Source organism: Notothenia rossii (genome assembly GCF_949606895.1).
Source record: "Notothenia rossii genome assembly, chromosome: 1".
In the NCBI taxonomy this organism is placed as follows: domain Eukaryota; kingdom Metazoa; phylum Chordata; class Actinopteri; order Perciformes; family Nototheniidae; genus Notothenia; species Notothenia rossii.
The window spans coordinates 7,686,741-7,713,667 of NC_136912.1; the positions used below are offsets into that span (position 1 = coordinate 7,686,741).

Consider the following 26,927-nt stretch of genomic DNA (forward strand, 5'->3'; position numbering starts at 1 on the left):
GTCTTTTCTACATCAACATGTGTCCCCTCTGTTTAAAGAGACTGGTAGTTTCAGGAACAAAGATTCTCTCACTTTTTGTCCTGATCCATTTCTATAAAAACCTGTCTGAAAATGAGCTGATCAGATTTTGGCCACTTTATGATGTCATTACGATGTTATGGCTTGTTTAACCATTAGCCAATCAGCAACCAAGGTAACCCCCCCCCCCCTTATCACCTGAATCTCCTAGAGCACCATTGTGTTCTTTTTAACCAAATCTCTCTCAGAAGGGCGTGGGGAGGGGCTCCTTATTTTCATCTAAAGTAACTGACAGAGAATCAGCACTTTGGAAACAGGGCTGAAACAGAGGGGATTATGGGTAATGCTGCAATGCTCTATTTGGTATTTCAACTTCAGAGAAATATTTATTTTTTGATGTTGAGGGTAAAGATAGCTTTGAATTATACATTTTTATGCCGTCATCTAAAAACATAACTGTGTTCAGTCATTAAACGTTTGATAATATCAGACCAAATAAACAGGGGGTGGACACAATAATATGAACACCTGTGCAGTGCAATCTTAGCCAGTTTAGTTCAGTTTGTCAGAGACGTTTTAATTCCCCGGTGTCTTTAGATGTTAATGTCATTTAGTTAATATCTGTGTTTAACGACACAAAGTGGATCACTGCTCTGCTTCAAGGTGCTTTATAGAGACTAAGACAATAATGTGTGACCAAAAATATTATACAGTCATGAGAATAGGACGGTGCGTTTAAATGTCTCAAAACGTTTTATTTTCCAAAAGCATTAAACTGTTTGTCATATTAAAGAAAGTAAACAGGGGCTGACGAAATTATAGAAACACCTGTTGCCTATTTTATTTTTTTCAGTTGACAGAGGTGTTGACTCTTCTCTCTGGTCTCTCTAAAGTCCTGTTCCATTTGAATATATATAATATTCATTCTATTTTTGCATGTTGGAAGTTTGTTTTGTTTTACATAAATGGAAAAAAACCCCACCTCTTCCTTACATTCCAGCATCAAAGCACTTTACATAAAACATCAAAAGCATTGAGCTAAAGTGCTAAGAGACACATTATTAAAGGGTATTTAAATACTATTTAAAACAGCCATTATAAAGCCAAGAACATGTACAAAAACTAAGAGTGAATAAGAATCAATAACTGAAGACACCAGAGATTTTTGCACCTGTTGAGTTCAGATTGTCTCATTTTATCGTGTTTCATTATGCCATAACTCAAGGGGACATTTTAACATAGACGTTAAGATGTAAATGAGGGGTCAGTTGGAGGTCAGAGTAGATATTTACCAAGGCTGGGGAAAAACAAGAAACTATCTCAAGCAATATTTACGGTTACTGATCAGTACATGCAGGACTTCTCAGGTCATTTTGTAACACGTATGGTCAGGTTTGTTTCTTCCTTTAGCTCATGATAATGCACATTTATGCCACATTGCATTTCATGTTTTATTATTGGGCCCCTTAACTTCTCCGAAAGTGTTTTAGATTTAGTAGGATTTCTTTGTGCAAGCTTTTAATGTTTTTTTAAAACAAATTAGGCTTTGTGGACAAAATAAGGCACATTTTTGTTCTTCCAATTTTTATTGAACATTTCCAAAGACATCAGTAAAAGGCAACCTCACATCAATGTCATATACTGAAATCAAACTGAGGGCATTGCGAACAGAAAACAGAAAGAAGACTAAATGACAAGTAAAAGAAACAAAACGCAAATTAAGGTGCATGGAAATGTGTTTTTTTTGCAACGTTTAATTAATGTATAGTTTTGTGTCATTAAGAAAACACAATAAATACTGGAGACATTTTAATGAAGCGACATTTGTGAACAAAATACTTTGGCCAAAATAGTGTCCCCAGGGAAAGAAATACCTACTGTATCATCACAAAAACATCTTCACCCTGCTTTTAAACACAGTTAGTTTTATCGTTCACATATATCTGCGTTTGCCCTTTCTCTGGGGTCAGCGAACACCTCTTAAAGGTCAAAGGTGACCCCTCTCTTATCTGTGTTTCAGTATGAAGACCTGGCTCACTACGGGCTGGAGGGGTTGGGTGGGATGTATGGAGACCCTCACCATCATCATCATCACGCCGCTGCCCGCTCGCTGCACATGGCCGCCGCCGCTGCTGCTGCTGGTCCGTTCCCCCCCCACCCGTTCTCCCAGTCCACACACACCAGCGGCAGCAGCATGGGGCCCGGGGACGCCGTCAAGAGGGACAAAGACGCCATTTATGGGTAAGATAATAATAATTGTAATATTTATTTATTTGTTTATTCCACACAAGGCAGTTATTTTAAAGGTCAACTATATGCAAAATCCTCTTCTTCATGTCTCTTCTACATCAACATGTATCCCCTCTTCTTGATGTCTCTTCTACATCAACATGTGTCCCCTCTTCTCCATGTCTCTTCTACATCAACATGTGTCCCCTCTTCTTCATGTCTCTTGTACATCAACATGTGTCCCCTCTTCTCCATGTCTCTTCTACATCAACATCTGTCTCCTCTCCTTCATGTCTCTTCTACATCAACATGTGTCCCCTCTTCTTCATGTCTCTTCTACATCAACATGTGTCCCCTCTTCTTCATGTCTCTTCTACATCAACATGTGTCCCCTCTGTGGAAAGAGATTCTCAAAGTTTCAGGAACAAAGATTCTCTCTCTTTTTGATCCATGTCTATAAAAACCTGTCCGAAAATGAGCTGATCAGATTTTGACCACTTGATGATGTCATAGCGATGTTTTGTCTTGTGTAACCATTAGCCAATCAGCAACCAAGGTAACCCCCCCCCTTATCACCTGAATCTCCTCCTAGAGCACCATTGTGTTCTTTGTAACCATATCTCTCTCAGAGGGGCATGGGGAGTGGCTCCTTATTTTCATCTAAAGTAACAGACAGAGAATCAGCACTTTGGAAACAGGGCTGAAACAGAGGGGATTATGGGTAATGCTGCAATGATCCGTTTGGTGTTTCAGCCAATCAGAGACAGGCTCTGGATATATTTGAGACCTATAATGTATTGATGAAAAACAGTAGAATAGGGGACCTTTTAAAACAAAACATGTACACTTATACTGGTTGTTTTGTTTCATAGCACATGGTGGAAAGGAGCAGGGAGAAGAGAATCTTATTTCACTCAGGAGAGACGTGATGTATGGAATACATGTTTATTATCGGGTCACATTATATAAATGAAACATAATGATGACAGTTTATAACAAGTGAATGAAATGGTGTTTGGCGATTAGGCCCAGGTTTTGTAGGATGTCATTCGGGAAGGGAAGAACCGTTTCCGATGAACCCCCCTGGGTCTAGACACTGGTGGTGGTGATAAGTGGTTAGGTCCGGTTGGAAGGGAGAAGGTTGAGCTTGGCCCTGAGTTGGAAGCAGGAGGCGAAGGGGTGGAGGAGGGTTGCGCGTTGACACCTGGAAGACAGCTGATGGAAAAGGGGAGAGCATATATAGAGGGATTAACAGGTGCGATGATTAGGCTTGTGAATGGAGGGAAGTGATAGGTTAGCTGAGGAGTGGGGAGTGGCGCTCCCTATCCTTTAGTGAAGGGAGCGAGTATTGCCATGACGCGCAATACGAAGTGATAGGTCTTCCTGCCTGAACTTGCGCTGAGCTTCATTTCACTCAGGAGAGACGTGATGTATGGAATACATGTTTATTATCGGGTCACATTATATAAATGAAACATAATGATGACAGTTTATAACAAGTGAATGAAATGGTGTTTGGCGATTAGGCCCAGGTTTTGTAGGATGTCATTCGGGAAGGGAAGAACCGTTTCCGATGAACCCCCAAAAGAAGTGAAGGTATGAAGTACTGAACGTGATGAAATCTTACCTTGTGGGATGCAGTGGAAATCTATGGATGAAAAGAGAGGTTAGTACATGTGGGGATTTAGGCATCCTCCCTGGACGTACAGGGCTTCCTGGACGTACAGGGCATCCTGGACATACAGGGCGTCCTGGACATACAGGGCTTCCCGGACGTACGGGGCATCCCGGACGTACGGGGCATCCCGGACATACGGGGCGTCCCGGACATACGGGGCTTCCCGGACATACGGGGCATCCCGGACGTACGGGGCATCCTGGACATACAGGGCGTCCTGGACATACAGGGCTTCCCGGACGTACGGGGCATCCCGGACGAACGGGGCATCCTGGACGTACAGGGCATCCCGGACGTACGGGGCAACCTGACTTCGCAGGGACACATTTTATACAGACCCGAAGGTTACAACCTGGACGTACAGGGTTAGACATGCAAGGATAAACATGAGCCGCGGGGCGAATATACGTGCTGACATGCTAAGAACCACCACCAGTTATATGGATACGTACCAATTTGAAGGTTGGAGAGACCTTTGGATAGCCAGCACGGCACTGGCGTTCGGACGAATGTAGGATGAGAAGCGGTTGTTGTAGGGAAGAGGAACAATTACCTTGATTGCGGCAGGTTTGCTGCACCTATCCTGAACGAGCCCTGAAATGCTCTTAAGACACCACCACCAGTTATATGCATGTTTACCAGAGGTAAACTGGAGAGATCTTGGATAGCCGGCACGAGCCGATGCCCGGCGAAGAGGGAGATGTAGACAATGTAATGCGGCTGTTGGCTTGAGTACAATGATGCATGAATATCATACCCTGCTTAACATAAGCCATGTGAGCATGAACCAAATATATGAGTGCAATATGAGCAGCATGAAATAATATTTGCTTAGGTAAATGCTGAGACATGACCCATGATATAGGCAGGGCTCAACACTAACTTTTAAAAGTGGTTGCCAGGCTGACAACCAGGCATCCGCTTTTGGTTGCCAACTGAAAATACGGTTGCCCTTTTTGATACCTTATATTTTAAATAATTAAGATGCTATACAGTTATACATCCACTTAATAATGAACATGTGACACGAGAATGTTCAAATGCTTTACAATAGTAATTAACGCATTTATTTGAACCTAAGTGGTAGTAAACTTGTCCACCCTCAATTGCTGGTATACAAAATACCAGTAGTGCTGCTGTTGTCCTGTCTTCATAGATCCCTCGCAAATGAATTGAGCAAGTCACCAGTTTCTTGATCATCCGTTGTCTCCCTTTCAAATGTGGGTTTTCTTGACCTTTGTGCTGACCCCCACCATAGACCCATTGGCCCTTCAGCATGAAGTCTTGGATTGCCCAGACTAATACATTTCTAATGTTAAATAAATGATAACCATTCATAGTTAAACATTTGATATTAATTATTGATGCTGTAAATTACCTTTAATAAGTCTAACTATATTTAAAATGTGTTACCTTTTTATAGAGTGATTATAATTTAATGCAACCATTTTCTATGGTAAAGTTTCGTTTTGCACTTTTATTTTGTAGTAATAAGATCGGGACTCTTATTTTGAAGGAACTTTTACCGGAAGTGAATAGAAAACATTCCTCTTTGTTTTTCGTTCGGGTTTTACCTTACGCTCCATCAGTTGAATCACTTTGAACATTCATTGGAGAAGTTGAGGTGTTGGCTGAACTTTTATCACAGTCAAGCAACTTATTTTTGCTTCGCCATTTTGTTGTAAAACAAACACGCGGCGCACCGCGCACGCGAGTAAACGTGCATCGCTTCTGGCTCTGTAATCACGCCAATGCACGTGCAATTTAAGTATCAGGTTCCGACTGGTCACGACAATTAAATATCACTCTTAAAAACGAATATGAACATTTATCTATTTTGGGGTGCACGTTTGCTGTCCTTATTTCTTATGTTAAAAACTGGTTGCCACTGATGGCAACCAAAGTCCAAGAAGTGGTTGACATTTCCAAATGGTTGCCAATGGCAACCGTTACTATCGAGCCCTGGTATAGGACTAGCTTAATTAGCAGTTTAATTACGCCACGGTGAGACGTAGATGCTGATGTGCTGGTTGGGTGATTAGACTGTCTTTTATCATCTTACATGAACATCTCTTTCTCCCTGAAAGAAACCCCCAAAAACCACGGATGGGCAGCATCCTGGCTGTGTGAAGCTTGAAACTGCGGTACTTACTGAGCATTGTGACGGGTAGTAGTTACCCGAACTGCATAACTCATGCTGTAACGCGTTACACCCGACACTGCCTGGAACTCACCTTAACCCTAAACTAAAGCAACGATATTCTCTCTTTTTTCCTCTCTCCTTTTTCTTCTTCTCTTTCTCTTTCTTCTTCGTTCTTCTCTTCTTTTGCTTTTCTCTTTCTTCTTCTTTTCTCCTTCTTTCCTTTCTCTCTTTTCTTTCTTCTCTTTTCTTACCTGTTTTAGCGGTGAGGCGCAGGGAAAGGAGGCGAGCCTGCTGTGCGCTGAACCTGCTAGTAGTGATGTTACGTATTGCGCCGAGGCTTCGGAGCGTGTGTCGAGTAATCCCCAATCTTTTTGTGAAGCATGTATCGAGGCTTGTATCATTTTGGGCCAGTGACGTCATCGATGACAAGCGAACCTCGCTGCCTGTCGATACCACGTGACTGCTTCGGGAAGCGATTCATTTGAACCGTTGAGCCACAACGCTCATAATACCCATGGATGTATAACAAAACCATATTACCCCTCCTGTACCCGGGTCCGCTGGTGACACGATGGAATTAAAAGAGCTCAGACCCTTACTTATATAGAGGTCGGAAAATGTCATAAGTATAAATAGATACAGCATAAATAAATGTAGGAATAAAACATGAATAAGTAAATGAATAAATGCAGATAAGATATATCCAGTGCTTTTTGTTTTGTTTGTTTTTTTTGGGTAGATTCAGCGTGTGGGCTGTGGCTCGCTGGAAAGCAGCCGACCCACGACCGCAGGGTTTGCTTATAGAAGCTACAGCTAAATGAGATAATGCAGTTAATAAATGTATTCCTGATATGGTTTAGCCTTCTCAGGCTACAACGTGGTTAAGTTTATGAATAATATTAAGGAATACGAATCCCTCTTTGCAATGTTTACCAGCCTCCTATCGGCTTTTCAATCACAATCGTTCAACTGGAATGAAAACAATATTGTTAACATGAAAATAGGATTTTATGTTCGTTGTTTAGAGTTATTCTAAGGCTTTACTCATTGGAAACTCGGTATGAGATAGAGCGCAACTGTTGAGATTTCCAATTTGCCTGTTTTACACGCTTTGACCAACAGGGGTTTATGTTCAAATGAAGCCCATGATGAAGCCTCATGACATGAACCCTTTGCGAACCAATTGCTGGAAAGCTTCAAAGCTTCATAAGGCTTCATCTCGCCATCACTACCTGCTTGCCACCTAAGACGCACTTAGAGACCAGTACTGCTACTGAGCCGGGAGGAGGAGTAGCTTCGATGAGATGTAGCTTGAGCCCTGCCTGCCTGCAAGAGGGGTTGTGGTTGAAGCCGGAAGTGGGTGAAGCTTCGCAAGCGATGAGGGCCCGTTCCGCGTGAAGGCCGGAAGCGCCGCATTTGAGCGGCCCTGATGCCAGTGATGCCCTCTCGAGAGACTGAAGGCGTGTGTCAATTGTTTGCCTGAAGTAGCTCATTTCCATTAAGCCGGAGGAACTTCCGTGGAGCTCAGTATCCTTGTCTTTTTCTTCCGCATCCGGGTTTGCGGGGTGGCCGGCTAGAACCGCTAGCCAACTGGGGAACGCCCCCTGTAGCTTAATCCGCAAGACTGCGGAGTTGATGGATCAATACCCGGAGCTGGGACGAAGCCCTGCTGCTGCTTGCGCGTTGACACCTGGAAGACAGCTGATGGAAAAGGGGAGAGCATATATAGAGGGATTAACAGGTGCGATGATTAGGCTTGTGAATGGAGGGAAGTGATAGGTTAGCTGAGGAGTGGGGAGTGGCGCTCCCTATCCTTTAGTGAAGGGAGCGAGTATTGCCATGACGCGCAATACGAAGTGATAGGTCTTCCTGCCTGAACTTGCGCTGAGCTTCATTTGACCTGCCCCTTCTTACAAAAAAAATAATATAAATGAAATAACCATAAAAAGTCAAATAAAAGCAATATTCTTTCAGTCACCGTCGCTTACAAATACTGAAACATAAAACCAGAACACAATCAAAAGCCAACTTCGTACCGTCTAATTACGTTAGACGTTTTCTTACAGCCCTTTAAATCATTCGGCAAAGAATTCCACTTCTTTACGCCAAGAGACACACATCTGCTTTAAAGTAGTGAGTACAAACCGATGCGTACAATTAAGCATTAATAATAATAATAATAATCTTGTAGAGCACCTTTCATACAAACAGTGCAGTCCAAAGTGCTTCACATACACATCTCACGATATCAGACAGAATACAGATACCAGTAAAAGACATAAGAACAAACAAAAAATAGCACAGATTAGACATATAACAAATACATTTAGATTGAAGGTGTGAAAGCAGGAGTTTGCTTCCTAAAAGGCTAAATTGTAGAAAGGTGTTTTTGAAGATGGGTTCACTGACGCTGTAAAAACTAAAACAAAAACACACAAATCACGATGACGCAGCAACTCTTTCAGGAGAGTGAAAACCTTTTTTTCTTTCTTTCTGGGTTTAGCTTCACTTTTGATTTATCTGTTTGACTTTCAACGGTAAGGCGCTGAGCTTTTCCGTTCCAGACCAACATTATCTGTGAGTTTGTTTGATGAAGTGCTGCTTGATTCGGTCCAAACTGAAGAATGTGGCTCAACAGATTCAAGGCTTTTCTTGTCATGTGTGCATAGCTACGGTGCAGATATGTCGATGAAAATCTCAGGTCACAGGCTCCTCAAACAGTGCAACACAATAACACAAATACAATAGTTAAAATAATGTGAGTAATGCAAATAAAATAGAATGGAAATAGTGCAAGGAGAGTCTATATACAACAGTGGCGTAAAAAGTATTTTAAGATCCTTAACTTTAGTACGAGTAGCAACACCTCCATGTTAAAGTCCAATAATCACAATATTACTTCAGTAAAAGTACAAGTCTTGAAATGAGTAGAAAGTATCAAATTAAAAGTTCACAAACTGATAAGGACAAAAAGGCAGGACACTTCTTTCTTGATGTAGTTTCATTCCAGGCCGAGCTGAGCCAGACTAACATTATCTGATTTGTGTGATGAAGTAACTCTGAGTTCAAAACTGAAAAATGCAGATGAATTGTTGGCGGAAAATATACTTAAAGGGGACCTATCATGCAAAATGCACTTTTTGATGTCTTTTATACATAAATATGTCCCCGGTGTGTCGGGGAACTCACACAGCGTCAACAAAATAAAACCCTTTCTCTTTTCCTCCGTACCCAAATCTTTTAAAAACGGGATACAACGAGCGGATACAGATTTTCTGCTGATATTACGTAATTTCGGATGGTGGACCCACAGAGAGTTGCTATCAGAAACAATGCCTGACGTGTTTTGGACGTAATCTCGTCTTTGTTTACATTAGCCTCGCTAACACTCAGAGCTAACCTGTACTGGAGAGCACATGTGTTTTAAAAAGCAGGAAATAAAAAAAGGAACTTACAAGAGAAAAATAATTTGAGCTCGATACTGTTTCAGAAATAATCCTTGATGTGGTTTAGAACAGGATGGCGTTTTATCACAGCAGAATTTAACTTTATCTCCGGTAGAATTCGATTAGCTCCGCCTCCTCTTTTTTTTTTTTTTAAAGCCAAGGACCCAAAATCCGCGTTTCTCTCAAGCCAGAAGGAAGTGCACCAGACTCTGTGCCCGATATTCGTTGTGTCCAAACGGCGGTACTGCAACTTCCGTATCAGTCCGTGAAGTCACTCGGTCCAAAACACCTTTTCCCATTGACTAACATGGGGAAAGAGACGTCTGTAAATCAGCGAACAATTTTTGTTTAACTAAATAAACTACCCTGTGTGAACTATTTTCTAGCCCTTATTAGAATCATTGAGTCCTTAAAGTTGTAAAATGCACTTAAAGCCGATTCAGATTTATTTTCTCTCTCCATTCATTCTAGTGAGCCGAGAGTGGGCGCTCGGGGGCGGGGCTTAAAGGGCGCATGCTCTGTGAGCGCACATACGGGTTCTTCTGCTCTGACAGGCATGAGGGGCTACTGTGACGTTTCGCTCTCTCAAAAGTTGGGCCATTTTGCCTCCATGCGCCAATGAGCAGCTCTCATAGGAAAGAACGAGACCCCGCCTCCCACGCTGTATCCAGTTCTTATTATACATCCATGGTTTCTCTAAACAGGGCTGGAATAGAGGGAATAGAGGGATGATAGGAGACCCTTAAGTGAAAGTAGCAACATCTCAGTCTAAAACTCAAGCAATGTCTTGAAACTGAGTATGGCATGTGTACAAATATATGAAAACGACTTGAGTATGAGCAGCACAAGGAAGAGAACTCGTGATGCAGAAAAATAAATGACATTTATGGGTACGCTGAGTTTCACACTGACGCTGTGAAAAGTAAAACAAAAGCACACAACTGATGACAAAAGCTTCTTTCAGGACAGTTTCTTCCTCTGTAAAAACTTGTTCTGTGTTAGGTTTGATTTATCTGTTTGACTTCTCTCTGTCGGGGCTTTTCCATTCCAGGCCGAGCTGAGCCAGGCCAACTTTATCTGTGAGTTAGTTTGATGAAGTGAAGCCTGCTGCTAGATCACAAGGAGGTCAAAACTGAAAAATGTGTCTGTGAAGGAAACAGTCTTTTCAGCTCCTTAACTTATGTTGAAGTCCTGCAATCACAATATTTGTTTGGTAATAGTCAAAATCTTGTATTTAAGTGAGAGCAGCAAGTATCAAAATCAAAAGGACACATTATACATGGTTGATGAGTTCATTGACACTGTAAAAAGCACAACAAAAACACACACCTAATGAGGACAGAAAGCTCTCTGAGGACAGCTTTCTTCTTCTGTGAAAACGTCTTCTTTCTTCGTTTAGTTTTCTTTTAGATTAATTGGTTTGAGAACTGAGCGTTTTCTTTCCAGACAAACATTATCAGTGAGTCAGTGGTTAAGAGACTTGATTGCAAGGAGGTCAAAACTGAAACATTTGGCTCGATAGTGGCGGTATTTCCAGCTCCTTACGATACGATATACTTTATTGTCCCCTTAAGGACATTTGTTCTGGACTCCGTCCTGCAGTTCTGCATACATGTACATATACAAACATAGTGGACATTAAGAGACATACACATATCATCAGTCATACACCGTTTGAACAAACACAATACACGGACGCACATACTGACAATGGCGACCTATTGCTCTACCCCTCATGGCCAACATTTAAAAAGTACATTTGACTACATTTCATTTCATGTGAATGTTAAGGAGCTTAATGGACATAGGTAGGAATGAGTGCTTATAGCGGTTCAGCCTGCTCTTGGGAACCCTGAATCTTCTACCAGAAAGTAGGAGCTGGAGTTATGGGTGGAGTATGTGGGTGGGATCAGACACCATTTGTTTTGCCTGTCTGATAACGGACTGCTCGTATATGTTTTGGAGAGATGGGTGCTTTTTAACCCCCATCATTTTCATAGCAGTCTGTACCAGGCGAGCGATCTGTGACTTTGACCTCTCCGTCAAGTTACTATACCATTACCTTAACTTCAGCAAAAGTAGCAACACCTCCATGTAAGAGTCCTGCAATCAAAAGTATTAACGATGTATGACAGTCTGAGTTGATCCCTCTTCCTCTTCCTCCTCTTCCTCTCTCTCCTGCAGGCATCCTTTATTCCCTCTCCTCGCACTGATTTTTGAAAAATGTGAATTGGCGACGAACACGCCGAGAGAGAGCGGCGTGGCCGGAGGAGACGTCTGCTCCTCGGACTCCTTCAACGAGGACATCGCCGTCTTCTCCAAGCAGGTACAGGAACACGCTCTTCAACCATGTGCTGGAGATAATAGAGTGCCACGGTGACGCGTCCTAAAACCAGGAAGTAAACTCCTTCCGGTTCCTTCGACAAAAACCAATGCAATTTCTCCATAGGGTTTTGGAAAATAGCTTTTTCGAAAATTATAAAAGTAGGGTAGATTATCCGGCTGAACAAAACGTGATCTGTCTCTTAAATGTGTTTCAACCACAGACCTTATTTTGAGCTATTTTCCAAAATCCTGGTTTTTGTCGAAGGAACCGGAAGTGGTAAAATGCTAACTTACTTCCGGGTTTTGGGACGCGTCACTGTGGCACTCTATAAAGAACAGATCTGCGCAAATGTGTTTTCGGCCCTGCTGAACTCATATTTATCCCACTTTTTGTGCATTGTCTGTTTATTTGTCTGGAAGAAGGCAAGGCAAGTTTATTTATAGAGCACCTTTCAACAAAAGGCAATTCAAAGTGCTTTACTTACATTAAAGCATTAAGATATAGTGCAACAGAATCATAGACAAGAAGAATAGTTTACTTAAAAAAGAGGAAATCGAAAGTCCTGCAATAACAGTAGGTTTTTTCTGCCAAATATGCTTTAAAGTTTTAAAAGTATGAAGCTACTCTCTGTGCACAATACAGAATGAGAATATCATGATCAATGCACTAATGTGAGAGCAGCATTTTGAAGTGATCGATGTTTAAGATGGATTGGCTTTAACTTCAGTCTTAGCTTGATATGTAGCTATTAGGACTTTATAGCATGTACCCATTTAAAGGTCCCATGTCATACTTTTCTGGTTATTACCCGTCCCCTTGTGTGTTATGAAGGTTTTTATGCATGTAAACGGTCTGCAGAGTCACTAACCCTCAAAGTACACCCTGTAGGGAGTAAAACTCTAACACAGAGAAGACCTGTCTATGCTGCCCCAGAACGCCTCGTTGAGGATTTCTCTTATTCCATTGTTTACTTCTTGGGTATAGTGAAGTCCGCGGATTGATCAAAACGTAACGGCTCCGTTACGTTTTGATCAACCTGCGGACTTCCTCACACAAACACACTCGGCGGGACGTTGCGAGGCTCGCTGCTGCGAGGAACGGGACAGTGTGAGCTGGCTCACTGGTGTGGAGTCAGCGAGACAGCGAGACATGGCGGAACTCCTGAGCACACACACAAACTCCCAGCCAGGCTGCGGGCGTGTGTGTGTGTTCCGAGCTGGGTTTCGCTGTCTGGCTGACGGCCACTGGGCTCACACGGAGGGGGAGTGGGGGGGGGGCAGGAGCTCCAACAAGCCGTTTAGGACAGAGAGTGAATGCACATACTATACAGAGATGCTGTATGAGAAACCAATGTGAGTTTGGAAAATTGCACAATATACATTTATTCTAGTAGACCTCAACAATGGAATTATGATAAGTAGAAATAGCCATGACATGTGATCTTTAAAGTCAACATGACCCATTAACAAGTTGTTTAAAACTGCAATTATCCTGCAACTAAAATACCCTCCAGTATCCTCCGCTACTATTTTGTTGTTGTTTACCTTATTTTTCTCGCCTTGGCAACTATCCGGTCCCAGCTGTGTGCGCCACTCTTTAGTGTCCCCTGGTTTCCATTGTGTTTCGAGCTTCATGCTGTGTTTCGTTTCAGCACTTTTAGTAAACATATGAAATGTTTTGTCAAGTTTGTGAATGTTTTCTAAACCCTGCGTATGTGTTGTGAAGTTTGTGAAGATGTTTCTTCATTTGCATGTTGCATTGTTTTTATAAAATGTGTGGTGCGTTTCTCCTGATGGAAATGTTTTATGCTGTTGTAGAGTGTTTGCACCTGTCGGCCACCGTAGAACAGACACATACATTTGACCTCATTGTCAAATCCTGCAGCTCATGATATCTGCTAGATTAGAGGGTTGGTTATTTCAGATGGAAAATTGAACTGCAGCTCCTCAAACTAACTATGAACTATGAAACTGTTCATTCTGAATGTCTAATTGTAAATCCTCCAGGGATAGTAAATCTGCTAGGGTTCTTTTATTTGACTAGAAACTCAACCCAACAGGGCAGAGGGCTGTGTTGTTCACTAATCATAATATATATTTGTTCTGTGTCTAGTTACGATCAGAGAGGCCTTTATTTTCAGCAAACCCAGAGCTGGATAATTTGGTGAGTGACTTCACCGTCAAGAGTTTAAATATTTAAATTCAAAGTGATTATTTTTGTCTCATTTGTTCATTATTATCACGTGTTTTTTCTGTAGATGGTCCAGTCGATACAAGTGCTTCGCTTCCACCTCCTGGAGCTCGAGAAGGTCAGACTCGTCTCAGTGACCTTTGACTTTTAATTTTAATAAACACTCAAGAACAATGTCGACACGCTGGAATTTACTTAAGCAAATCATTTGAGTATATGACACAAAGTGTACAAATATCCCAAAATGTTGACCTATCATTTTAAAAAGTATTGTCTGAGTTGAGATTGTTTTTTATTCTTAAAGGTCACCTATTATGCAGAATCCACTTATTCATGTCTCTTCTACATCAACATGTGTCCCCTCTTCTTCATGTCTCTTCTACATCAACATGTGTCCCCTCTTCTTCATGTCTATTCTACATCAACATGTGTCCCCTCTTCTTCATGTCTCTTCTACATCAACATGTGTCCCCTCTTCGCCATGTCTCTTCTACATCAACATGTGTCCCCTCTTCTTCATGTCTCTTCTACATCAACATGTGTCCCCTCTTCTTCATGTCTCTTCTACATCAACATGTGTCCCCTCTTCTTCATGTCTCTTCTACATCAACATGTGTCCCCTCTTCTTCATGTCTCTTCTACATCAACATGTGTCCCCTCTGGTTAAAGAGACTCTGAAAGTTTCAGGAACAAAGATTCTCTCTCTTTTTGTCCTGATCCATTTCTATAAAAACCTGTCTGAAAATGAGCTGATCAGATTTTGGCCACTTTATGATGTCATAACGATGTTTTGTCTTGTGTAACCATTAGCCAATCAGCAACCAAGGTACCCCCCCTTTTCACCTGAATCTCCTCCGAGAGCACCATTGAGTTCTTTGTAACCAAATATCTCTCAGAGGGGCGTGGGGAGGGGCTCCTTATTTTCATCTAAAGTAACAAACAGAGAATCAGCACTTTGGAAACAGGGCTGAAACAGAGGGGATTATGGGTAATGCTGCAATGATCTGTTTGATGTTCCAGCCAATCAGAGACAGGTTCTGTATATATCTGAGACCTGTGATATATTGATGAAAAACAGTATAATAGGGGACCTTTAATGTCTTTCTTTATTTCCAGGTCCATGAGCTGTGTGATAACTTCTGCCATCGGTACATCAGCTGTCTGAAAGGGAAGATGCCGATCGATCTGGTGATGGACGACAAAGACGGAAACAAGTCGGACAGCGAGGACTTCCTCCGGTCGTCGGGGAACAACATGGATCAGGTGAGTCCAGAGGCCTGTACTACTGTCAGTACGCTTGTCCATGTTTGTGATTGGTCAAATGTTGCTAACCCCGCCCCTTTCATCTGAACGCACATAACTAGATAGGGCAAAGCTGGCTTGAGTTAACGAGTTGATAACCAGCGTCGTAGGACCGCTTAGCGAGAGCGCGTTTGTTTTGGATTAGGTAAGCCGGGTAACTCAAACATATCCAGGGTATTTTGAACTGGATTCGTAGTACAGGCCTCCGGAGACTCACAGACATAATAATAATAATAATACACTTTATTTATGTTGCACCTTTCATGCTTGACGCAGCCCAAAGTGCTTTACAGAGTATGAAATAAAATCACAATAACAAATGAGGAACATAATTAAAATATGTAAAAACAACATGAACAGTGATACTACTAAAAATGATAAGCCAAATTAAAAAGATAGGTCTTCAATTAATTTAAATAATTCCATTTGAGGTTGCTGTTCTGAGATCAAATGGGATTTTCAGTTTTCTTTTAATGCACTCTAGGTACTTTTAAAAGTGAAACATTGGAGGACCTGAGTGTCCTTGCAGATTGATAAAATGAGAGACAGTCACTTACATATGTTGGGGCAAGGTTATGTAAAGCCTGTAAATCATTAAAAGCACTTTAAAATCAATCCTGAAGGACACCGGTAACCATGCAGTGAAAGGCGAAATGTGGTCTCTTTTGTGTGTGTGGAGACATTTATTCTCCCGCTGACGTCCACAGTGTCAGGGCAGAATAAGAAAGAGCAGATACACAGATCACTTTTATCCAGGAAATACGTCATATATCCATTTTTTTTAAGAGTTACAGGTGTTTTGTTTGTGACAGGATGCATAAAAGTTAAAAAAAACGATGCAATTTTTGAAGGTACACATTCATGATTAGTAATGTGTTTTTATCAAGGTTCACTCAAAGTGTACAGGTTTTATTTGAGAAGTTAACTATTCAGAAGTCACCTTTTTTTAGGCAATAGCATAGTTCTCAGATATAGAAAAATATATATAAAAAACATGTCTATGACCCCTCTATTTCACTTCCTGTTTTAAAAGTGCTGATTTTGGGTATAAAGCTTTAAAGGAGCTCATGCAGGACCCGGCAGCTACTGTCTAAACCAGGGGTGTCTAACTCAATTTCACCACGGGCCACATCAGCATTATGGTTGCACTCAAAGGGCCGGTTGTAACTTTAAGACTATATTAAAATACATATATATATATATTTAATATATATAAAATAATGTATTATATGACATGATTGCCTCTGCATTGGATTATTATCGAATAGGGTAATAACTTCATAATTAACTACGTCTGAATGCAGAAGTCTAGGGCAAATAATTGCATGTCTCTTCAGTGAGAATGTCACAATATGATTTTAAAAGAAAAGCCAAATTCTGGAAAATAAGAAAAAGTGACATTTTGAAAAAAAGTTACATTTTTGAAGAGAAAAAATCTAATTCTGAGAAAAGTTAAATTTGAGATGCATTGTGGGACATGTAGTTTATGGGCAACATACTTCTGTAAAGTAGCATATAACCTTATAATAAACATATTATATTCTTTGCAAGCTCTTGTGGGGCCACAGAAAAAAAAGTCGCGGGCCGGATTTGTTCCCCGGGCCTTGAGTTTGACACCCCTGACTTAAACAGTCTGTGATTAGTATATAGTCAAACATTTTCAACTTTATAAGTATTTCCCACAATTTATTTTTAGATTACATATTTGTGTGTTTATGACTTGGGTTCCCATTAGTACGCAATCAGCTTGGAGATAAGAGCCACAGACAGGAAGTCAGAAAGTATTATCTAATTTTGTTAACTTTTTTATTTTGTTATTATTATCCCCCCTTAATATGATTTATATATATGCATTTTATTTATAAGTGCTTTTTGGGTTTAAGGCAGGGGTGTCAAACTCAAACACAAAGTGGGCCAAAAATGGGTACTAGTCGAGGGCCGGACTGGTTCAATGTTTATTGCAGAACGTATAGAAATGAATTTATTGCACATATTAAACCTGGAACTAACAAAGCTTAAATGATTGCCTATAAAAACAACATTAAACATTAAATAATCAGTTGAATTCATTTCTTATGGCTCTATCTGCAGCTTTTCCAGAGTCATTTCTTATGATTACATTTTTCCACAGGCCAACAACAGCTTCAACAAAACTATTTCCCTCAAAGGAAAAAAAATACATGCCCTGTTGTCGTGAGAGAGAAAGTGCAGAAGGAAACATCCATTAAACTCAGTGTGCTGCTCTGTGATGCTAGTTCAGATACTTGGCATCTCATCTTGGGTGCAAGTTCATCGATGTTTGGGGTCAGGCTCTGAGCTGAGGAGACCCTCAGGATGGAGTGAAGGTGTGCGTGCAATATACCGGCGGGCCAGATCTAATAGTAATTCGAAATTATCCTGCGGGCCGGAACTAAATCCACCAAGGGCCTGATTGGGCCTTGAGTTTGAAACATGTGGTCTAAACTAAATACTGCCGTGATGAAACACCATATCATGGATTATCAAGGATTATTTCTGAAACAGTATGGATCTCAAAGGCTTTCGCTCTTGCCGGTGAGTTGCTTTTTATTTCCTGCTTCTTCACACACATGCTCTCCAGTACAGGTTAGCTCTGAGTGTTAGCTATGCTAATGTAACACCGACCATATTACGTCCAAAACAGTCTGGCGTTTCTTTCTGATGGCAACGTTTCTGATAGGGTCGTGGGTGTAAAGCCAGCCTAGATTTTCGATATTACGTCATATCGGACGCAAACCAGGATCAGCTCCGTTGTAGCCCCATTTTTTTCTGACACTGCGTGAGTTCGCTGACGCACCGGGGACACATCTTTATGTATAAAAGACATAAAAAGTGCATTTTGATGCAATGTTTTTATTCTTACTTAATTTAACTTTACAGCCAATCTGTAGTATAACTTCCATAGTTCTCCTGCTGACGGCCACAGTGTCATGGCAGTATTAGAAGAAGCAGTTACACGGATCACTTTTAATAATGAAATAAATCATGTATACCATTTTTAAACAAAGTTACAGGTGTTTTGTTAGTGACCAATGCCTAAAAGTCTAAAAACTATCCAGTTTGTGTAGGAACACATTTTTCATTTCATTGAATCGTTTATTTGGCAGGGACAATGCACAGTAATGAACACTTAAAACATAAAAATGTGTCAAGCATAACAGTGCCAGATTGAGCTTTGAGCTCATTTCCATCCGCAGTCCCTCACATAAAACATTTAAGAAAATTACATTTTACATTCAACTGTAAAGGTTTTATTAGGGAAGTTCAGTAATCAGAAGTTAAACTATGTTGATGTAATGTTTTATTGTTACTTAATTCAACTTTACAGCCAATCTGTACTATAACTTCCATAGTTTCAACAGTGACGACTTCAACGGCAGCTTATATTCTTTGGTACAATAGTGATGAAATTATGTGCGCAAAAAACTAAAGTATATTGCTCCGATTCTGGCTTAAATCTTAGCAGCTCTGCAGGATTTGTTAAACAAAACCCAAATGTTTAAATCCTCCCAAGACAGTTTTTAATGTCCCTGCGTTCATTTATCTAACCACAGATCACACATTGATCTTTTCTCTTTTCTTCTCTTGACGATAATGATGAAGACTTTCCTCTTTTTCCCCAGAGAGACAGAAACGAAAGAGTCGGGTCGTGAAGCTCTCAGCAGCCACTTGTCAGCCTTTAACCCTTTAAACACCGCAGTGTGAACTCCTGCAGCTCAGTGTCGGGTGACAGGATTCATTTTCACGTTGCCTCTTGTCCTAATGTGTTAATCTACATCTTTGTTACTGAGTGGGTGTTTGCACCAATCGCCTGTCAATCAAAGACACTGGGTGCCACAAGGTGATTTTTAAAATGCGTAACTCTGGCACAATAATTTCCTTCGGGATAAATAAAGTCCTATCTTATCATATTATGATTTACATAAAAAATACTTTGCAAAGAATTTCAGTAGATAAGTGTTAAATCTATTTACATTGTTGTGACTTTCAAGCTATTGTATTTTTGTAGGTGTCCCTTGCCTTTAAATAACAATAATAAAAACAATGTATTTATGTACTTATGTATTTGCCTTCCTACCTACCTCTTTTTGTCTCAACCATTTATTAAGTGATTGAAAACCAACACCATCAAACACAAGCTTTGAATCAGTGGAACACTTTGTATTCAAGGGGCTGTGTTATGCTCATTATCTGATCTGTGTCTCGTTGGTTTTCCTCTCTGCAGATTTCATGGAGCAAAGATCAAGATGACGCAGCATCGATTCGTTCGGCCGGGACGCCGGGACCGTCCAGCGGAGGACACACGTCTCACAGCGGAGACAACAGCAGCGACCACGGTGAGACTACACGTATACACAGAGAGGGCAAAAGTACACACATCCTTTACTCAAGTAGAAGTACGGATACTCATGTTTAAAAATACTCTGGTGAAAGTAGAAGTACTGACTAAACTTCTTTCCTCAAGTAAAAGTAAAGAGGCCTTGAAATGTACTTCAGTAAAAAGTATCCATAACTAGCAGCTGTTTTAAAGAGTACCTGACCTCCCTTTATATTAATAGAACAATAATGTCATTGTTAGCTAATGAATGTTTCTACACTGAACAACGGCAACATGACAACGTTTTCATTGGTCCCTCTTCTTTAGAGAAGACCAGGAAATGATGGATACACGGATCGTGTTCAAATCAATAGGCACGCAATGACTCTAAATAATAATGATCACGCCACCAAACAAACATTCAAACTAAAGGAACCAGCCTGTTTGGAAAATGTGAGAAGTAGAAAGTTCAGGTATTTGGGTTCAACATGTAAGAAGTAGAAAGTACAGGTATTTGTGTTCAAAATGTAAGAAGTAGAAAGTAAAAAGTCGTGAGGAAATAAGTAGTGGAGTAAAGTACTGATACCAGAAACATGTACTTAAGTACATAACGAAGTATTTGTACTCCACTACTTCCCACATCCATTAATATATCTTCTGTGTGTTTTACAAATGTGTATGAACTCTATGAATGCCAGTGGGGGAAGATGCTATATTCAGATCCTTTAATTTAGGTAATTCTAAAGTTTGTGTCTCTAAAAAGTCAAATTTTCATGAGTTTGTCAGAAGAACATCCATGTTTTCAGCTTTGTGACGATGCATTTTCCAGCTGATCCAAAAGGGTTTTAAAAGACTTTATTCAGCTTAAGAAGTAGGAGAGTTTGTCCTTCAATTTTTCAGAAACATTGATGAATAAAACTTGTGGGAATGCACGGTTTATGCTGGACAGGAAGGGGATAGACCTGTAAGCTGAAAACGTTGTCAGAGAAATGTAAAAAATACAGTACTAAGTTCCTCAAGTGTATAGGTGTGTGTGTGTGTGTGTGTGTGTGTGTGTGTGTGTGTGTGTGTGTGTGTGTGTGTGTGTGTGTGTGTGTGTGTGTGTGTGTGTGTGTGTGTGTGTGTGTGTGTGTGTGTGTGTGTGTGTGTGTGTGTGTGTGTGTGTGTGTGTGTGTGTGTGTGTGTGTGTGTGTGTGTGTGTGTGTGTGTGTGTGTGTGGGGTTTATGAAGGGTGGCAGAGGTTTTCCGACTTGACGGTGGAGGAAAAGAGGTTTGAGTTAGAGAGTGATGAAGGCTGACAGACGACCTGAGCAACGAGAGGAGCTGAAAGAGAGCTTTATGTCCCAGAACACACACACACACACACACAAACACACACTGGAATAGAAATAACACATCATGCAGAGCACACACGTGTACTAACAGAATTCATACGTTCACATTTTAAACTGTTTAAACACACAAAGAGTACACACTTAAACAAACGGAGTCTAAAACACAAATATACTGTACATGTAGAAACACTCACTAAACTTCCACAACGTGTTTCCATTAGCTTTACTTTAAATTGATTCTTTAAAATAAATATGTCTCCAATCTGACTTTCTGCACATTATAGCATGGAGACGTCAGTGCTTTTATTTCAATATGATTCAAAAGAAACCGATTTGATTGGCTGTATGGAAAGAAGTGTAAGTTAAAACAACACACAGTATTCAGACTATAGCTGCAGCAATTAATAAAAAAAGTTTGTCAATCAACAGAAAAAGTATTCATGCAAAAAGGCAGACATTTATATTTTTAGACACTCAATTATATAGTTTTCTTTCTTTTCTGTGAATATTCTCAGGTTTTGTAAAGACAAGACATTTAAACTAGACATTAGGAAACTGGGATTGGCATGTTTCTATTTTTTTCTTACTTTAAACAGACCAAAAAATCTTATACCCTGAAGATTAATCGATTTAAACTAACTGTTAGCTGCAGCTCCTATTCATACCAATAAAAATAAAGAATAAGAGTCGTCAGTAGACAAAACTTGACATTTAAATGTTCCTCCCTTTTGTTTAGTCATTTGATTTGTCGTATTCCAAATTAGGGACGAATTGACCATTTGATTATTCTTGTAAATGTGAATATTTGCTCATCATCTTGTTTAAAATGACTGTAAACTTAATGTTTATATATCAATATACCAAGTGGTTTGACGTTTCACAGGCAACAATCAATTTCCTCATTAATTAGGAAAAATGGTTGGCAACTTTATTGAAACAAAACAATGACGACATCCACTTTACTCATTAGCGTCGCCACATACAAACACATAAAGTACAATGATGTAAAAACTGAAACTTATGTTGGTATAGTAAACACGCACACACTAAATGCAGTCACCCTTTAAAACACACACACACACACACACACACACACTCACACACACACACACACACACACACACACACACACACACACACACACACACACACACACACACACACACACACACACACACACACACACACACACACACGGGGCAGCAGTTCTGGCTTCATCCATCTGTTAGCGCGCCAACCGAAACAAGCCCTGCTGTTTTCTATCTGCTGCACACTTTTACACGTTTACACCACTGAGTGGGGACCACCGACACGTTCACCTGCTAGTCTGACCTCTAAAGTAAGCTGCGTTTCATTAAACAAAACATTTGATAATGAAGCCTTTACAATCCAAACATATACTAGCCCTTATAGTGTGATAAACTTTGGCTCTCTGCTCTTTTTTTGTTTAAATTTCAGCCAGATATTTTCTTTTCCTCATCTCTTTCATCTGCCTTTCTGGAAATGTTCCTGGTGTTTTATGCATTTTCTCTGATTAATGAATCCGTACTGCTGTTCTGGATAATAACATCTGAACGCATTTCAAATCAAAGATTATAGTTATTTTGTGAACTTTCAACAACTCTCTGGAGTTTTTGACAGCATGCCAGTGGTGCTCATGGGATCTGTAGTTGTTAAATTCTAATATAATCGTTGTTTTAAACAACAATGATGCCAGGGACGGTTAAGGGTGCCTTTTAACCTCATGTTCAGGTCGATATTAGTATGTAGTGTCTCTACTGTGACATGTCTCCATGCTTTAATGTTCAAAAAGCCAATTTATTTTTCTCATACTGCCTGTGCTGCTCTGATTGGTTAGCTGGCCGGCTCTTTTGTGATTGGTCAACAGCTTAGAGATGTCCCGCCCCTTAGCCTTCCCCAGGAAAGGGAACACCTCAAAAAGCATAATAGGGCCCCTTTAAAATGGACCATCATAATCTCATGTTGCTTGTTGGATACAGAGCTGTGGTTACTTGTGTCTGGAATAAGGAAAACTAAAGTGGTTGGATCAATTCAAGCGCCATATTTTTTGTTTTTGACTATTACACTAAAGACAAACTGTCACACTTTCATTTGGAAACGCATCTACCATCAGCCAGCGCTCAAGCTGCTTTTGCTCGCTCACTGTTGGCTGATTTTAAGCTTCACTTTACACGCAGCCAGCTCCCCATGTTGACCTCTGCGTTGAAGCCAAATGTAGTTAATAAGATTTCTTTGACGTTACTAAAAAAACCTCAGTTCAGCGGGACTTCAAATGACATCTGCCGACTCAGAAGCCTCGGCCAAACTCCACAGCGTGTTTGGCCGAGGCTCGGTGTTAATTTGCCGTCCCGTGGAACACAAACAGAGAAACATGTCATCAGCATATAACACCGTCACACTGTCACTTTGAGTGGGACTTCTATATTGCTGAATGCGCACTGAAGAGAGAGAGAAATGCACTTCGGTGTCAGGTCAAATGCGGGAGATTAAAATTCAAAATATGAACTCTAGCGTACATTTTGGACGTAGAAACAGATGCTAAAGGGAATTGAATTTGTACACAACGTCTCCGATACTTCCATAACTGCTTCTATGGACGTATAGAGGCAGAGGCCCTATCACCCCAAAAAGCATAATAGGGCCTCTTTAATGTTTGCTCACTGGTCATTCAACCTACTGTACGATACGATAATACTTTATTGGTCAGATCAAGTCTGAAATGTGACTTCCATCACAGCAGCTCCATGTGTAACATCAACACAGACAGATATCAAGACACAATACATGAAAAACAAACAAACACTTAACATAACATCACAATCACTGAGAGAAACCATTTTCAATGACCCTTTAGCGTGCATTTTGTTGTCATATCAACATGTTTCTGACAGCTTTGATTATAATCAGTCAAGAGTAACAACATTTTTGCAATATTGTTTATGTTTTTTACTTTAGGGTTAGATTTCTTGATGCAATAATTGGAAATGGGTAAAGCCCCTGTCACACTGTCCCGAAATTGACACCCGATGGACACACGATTTAAGGAAATGTTGAAATTCGGCTCTGATCGTAACAACATCGGGCCATTCGTGAGGGCATCTTAAGCCATCGTATGACCGCCGGTGGAGTTTCTCATGCTCCGGCAGCAACTTCGGGAGCGGTGGCAACATCTTTGGCATCACAAAGCATTGCCGAAGGACCTTGTGAAGGTTCATTTTCGTGTTGACTTCGTGTGTCCATTTTGCCCTTCGTAAGGCATTCATGAGGGCATCTTAAGCCATCGTATGACCACCGGTTGAATTTATCAGGCTCCGGCAGCAACGGCAAAATCTTTGGCATGTCAAAGATGGCTTAAGATGCCCTCACGAATGGCCCGATGTTGCTACGGTCAGAGCCGAATTTGAACATTTCCTTTATCGTGTGTCCATCTCGTTGTTTTATTGCACAATAAAATCATATAAACATATTATGTAAATAACCCAATTTGTGTTCTGTGAAACTAAAAAGGATATAATATATTATTTTGAAGGCGAGGAAGTTGTTGTTGCTATGGAAACAACATGACGGAGAAAACTTAATATCTTCTACATATAAAGACGGAGAAAGTAAAGAACAAAGTCGGAAAATATCAGTACAATATCATAGTACTTTAACATAATCGTTTGTGTTACTTTCATTGCCGTTGTATGTCTTAAATGTAATGTAAATGTTGCCTTTGTGTGTGGTTCGGGGCCATCTTCGTGCGAAATTCACAATTCCATATTCATGTGTCCATCGGGTGTCAATTTCGGGACAGTGGGACAGGGGCTTTAAAGAAAGGCAGGTGGATGGTAATGAAACTATACTATAATCAGGGGTGCACACAACTTTCTCAGTGAGGTACTCAGATGAGTACCTGGAGTCAGTGTTTGGTACTCCAACTTCCGGCTCCCCTCAAAGTTCCCATGAAGCCCTCTGTATCGCGAATGTCAGCGGGTGGGGGTGCTAGTGGAGTATGATGAAGCCCTCTGTATCGCGAATGTCAACGGGGGGGGGTAGTAGTAGAGTGCAGAGCTTCGTGATCACAGAGCGTGTGAACGTTGTGATCAGCTGTTTTAGCGCAGTGCTGCTGTACAGGCCGACGTTAACAGCAGCCCTGTCTGTGCACACGGAGACCAACTCCGTCGTCCGATGATCTAACCGCCTTCTGGAAAAGCTTCACATATACATCGGTACGCAAATGCGCTTTGTGACACAAGTGACGGTACGCATTTCAGATTGTTGTTGCGCATGCGTACCTGCGTACCACTTATGTGCACCCCTGACTATAATGACTTGATCGAGGGAAAGGCAGAGCAGTAAGCATTTCAACGACTAGCAATGTCTTCTCCAAGATGGTGCTTGGGTCTTTTGTCTCTCCGCCAATGGGTACACATTAAGGAATTTCCAGGATGTAAAAATACGACTGGTTGATACGAAGAAGTTCATGATGAGAAAATGCAGCTTCAGCATCATGCACAAGTATCTTTTTGTTTTGTAAATCAAAAACAAACTAGCATAGCACATTCCTTACTCTCTTCTACTCTGCAGACTTTGTTTTCGTCCACCAAAATATGGTTGAATGCACTTTAAACAACGTAATAAAAAAGCCTTAAAGTTTGCCAAGAAACATCAAATGTGAAGTACAGTTGTTCTGTCTGCACACCCCGAAGAGTCGCTCTGCTCTGCACGTGGGCGATAAAGTCAAAAACAAACACATAAAGCAGACCATCGCTATACTTTAAGAACTGTTTGTGCAAAACTTTATTATCCGTGGTCCGTTCGCTGGAGAGAAATGGAGACGAAGAGAGTCTTTATTTTCCAGTTTGGACCATTTCTCTTCAGCTGGCGTCAGTAGGAGGGTCAGATGAATAAAAGCCAATCCAACGCTTCAATAAACTGGACCTCAGCGTGAGGTCACCTGGAATAAAAACACTGAGACGGACGACTCGGATGAAAATGAAAGTATCCTGCTGAGAGATTTTAAAGAGGTAAAGGAGGCTGCACTGGCTCTAAATACACTTCATGGTCCAAAGTATGTGGACACTGGAACATTTCAGCGATACATGCAGTGTTGGGAATAGAAAACATATCCAGCGGGTGCAAAAGATTAAAGCAGGGGGGCACGAGAGCTCTGTTTCTACATTGGGGTCGAGAGATTAAATTAAATATATTTGTGACACAACGTTTCTGTTCTTAGACCTTCGGGATGGACACATAGGGACGGAGAACATTTTAAAGAGTGGCTGTACGGAAGTTATTGGTCCTTGGTGTATTATGCAACATTGTTCTCTAAAAAATATTAACGTTATAATAGGTGATGTGAACAAACAGTGATGCAAATAATAATAATACATTTTATTTATAAAGTTGCTTTTCAAGGCTCTCAAGGTCGCCGTATACATTTATAAGAATTTAGATTAAAATTCCTGCAATATTTGAATGGAAATGTAACTAATGTAAAAGTGACCTCTATGAGAATACTTGAGATCTCATTTCTTCTCTACTCCTCATTCTCCACACACGTCTGATCCTGCAGCAGTTCTTCCCGATATTTCGCTCAGACTAAATCCATCTTATGTTCCTTCTTTTCATCGCCCACAAACGTCTTTCTCTCTCCTTCAGTTCACAGGTTGTTATGAAGCTGAGTTGTCACAAACCATTAGCAGGTTGTGTCGTACCTCTTTAAGCTCTCTGAGGATCGAGAGGAGAGAGACGGAGGGTGTGTGTGGAGTGTAAATCAGCCTCGGGGAGCTTGCGGTTCCTCCTAATGAGGCTGAGAGCTTGTTTATGGAGTTACGCATCATTTTTATGATTATTTCCACCTTCTCAGGCTCTGTGTTGCTGTGTTTCGGGCGCAGGGAGGCCCGGTCCTCCGCTGACTCG

At 40.8% G+C, this 26,927-nt stretch overlaps 1 protein-coding gene and 1 long non-coding RNA gene across 2 annotated transcripts in view; one reads left to right on the forward strand and one right to left on the reverse strand.

Annotated features, from left to right (window-relative positions):
• The first annotated feature begins 2,043 nt into the window (after positions 1–2,043).
• The window catches only part of LOC307040697 (homeobox protein Meis1-like), a 53,714-nt gene continuing 28,830 nt past the window's right edge, over positions 2,044–26,927 (forward strand). The window contains exons 1-6 of the mRNA XM_079683811.1: positions 2,044–2,259; positions 11,699–11,840; positions 13,953–14,003; positions 14,098–14,148; positions 15,147–15,293; positions 19,576–19,687. Coding sequence (XP_079539937.1) covers positions 2,081–2,259; positions 11,699–11,840; positions 13,953–14,003; positions 14,098–14,148; positions 15,147–15,293; positions 19,576–19,687 — 682 coding nt within the window. The 5' untranslated portion in view covers positions 2,044–2,080. The remainder of the gene's footprint in view (positions 2,260–11,698; positions 11,841–13,952; positions 14,004–14,097; positions 14,149–15,146; positions 15,294–19,575; positions 19,688–26,927) is intronic.
• LOC307040775 lies at positions 3,177–7,962 on the reverse strand. Its single transcript, XR_013808604.1, has 2 exons — positions 3,875–7,962; positions 3,177–3,462 (listed from the first exon to the last, which is right to left on the reverse strand). It is a non-coding gene; the product is annotated as an uncharacterized lncRNA (long non-coding RNA).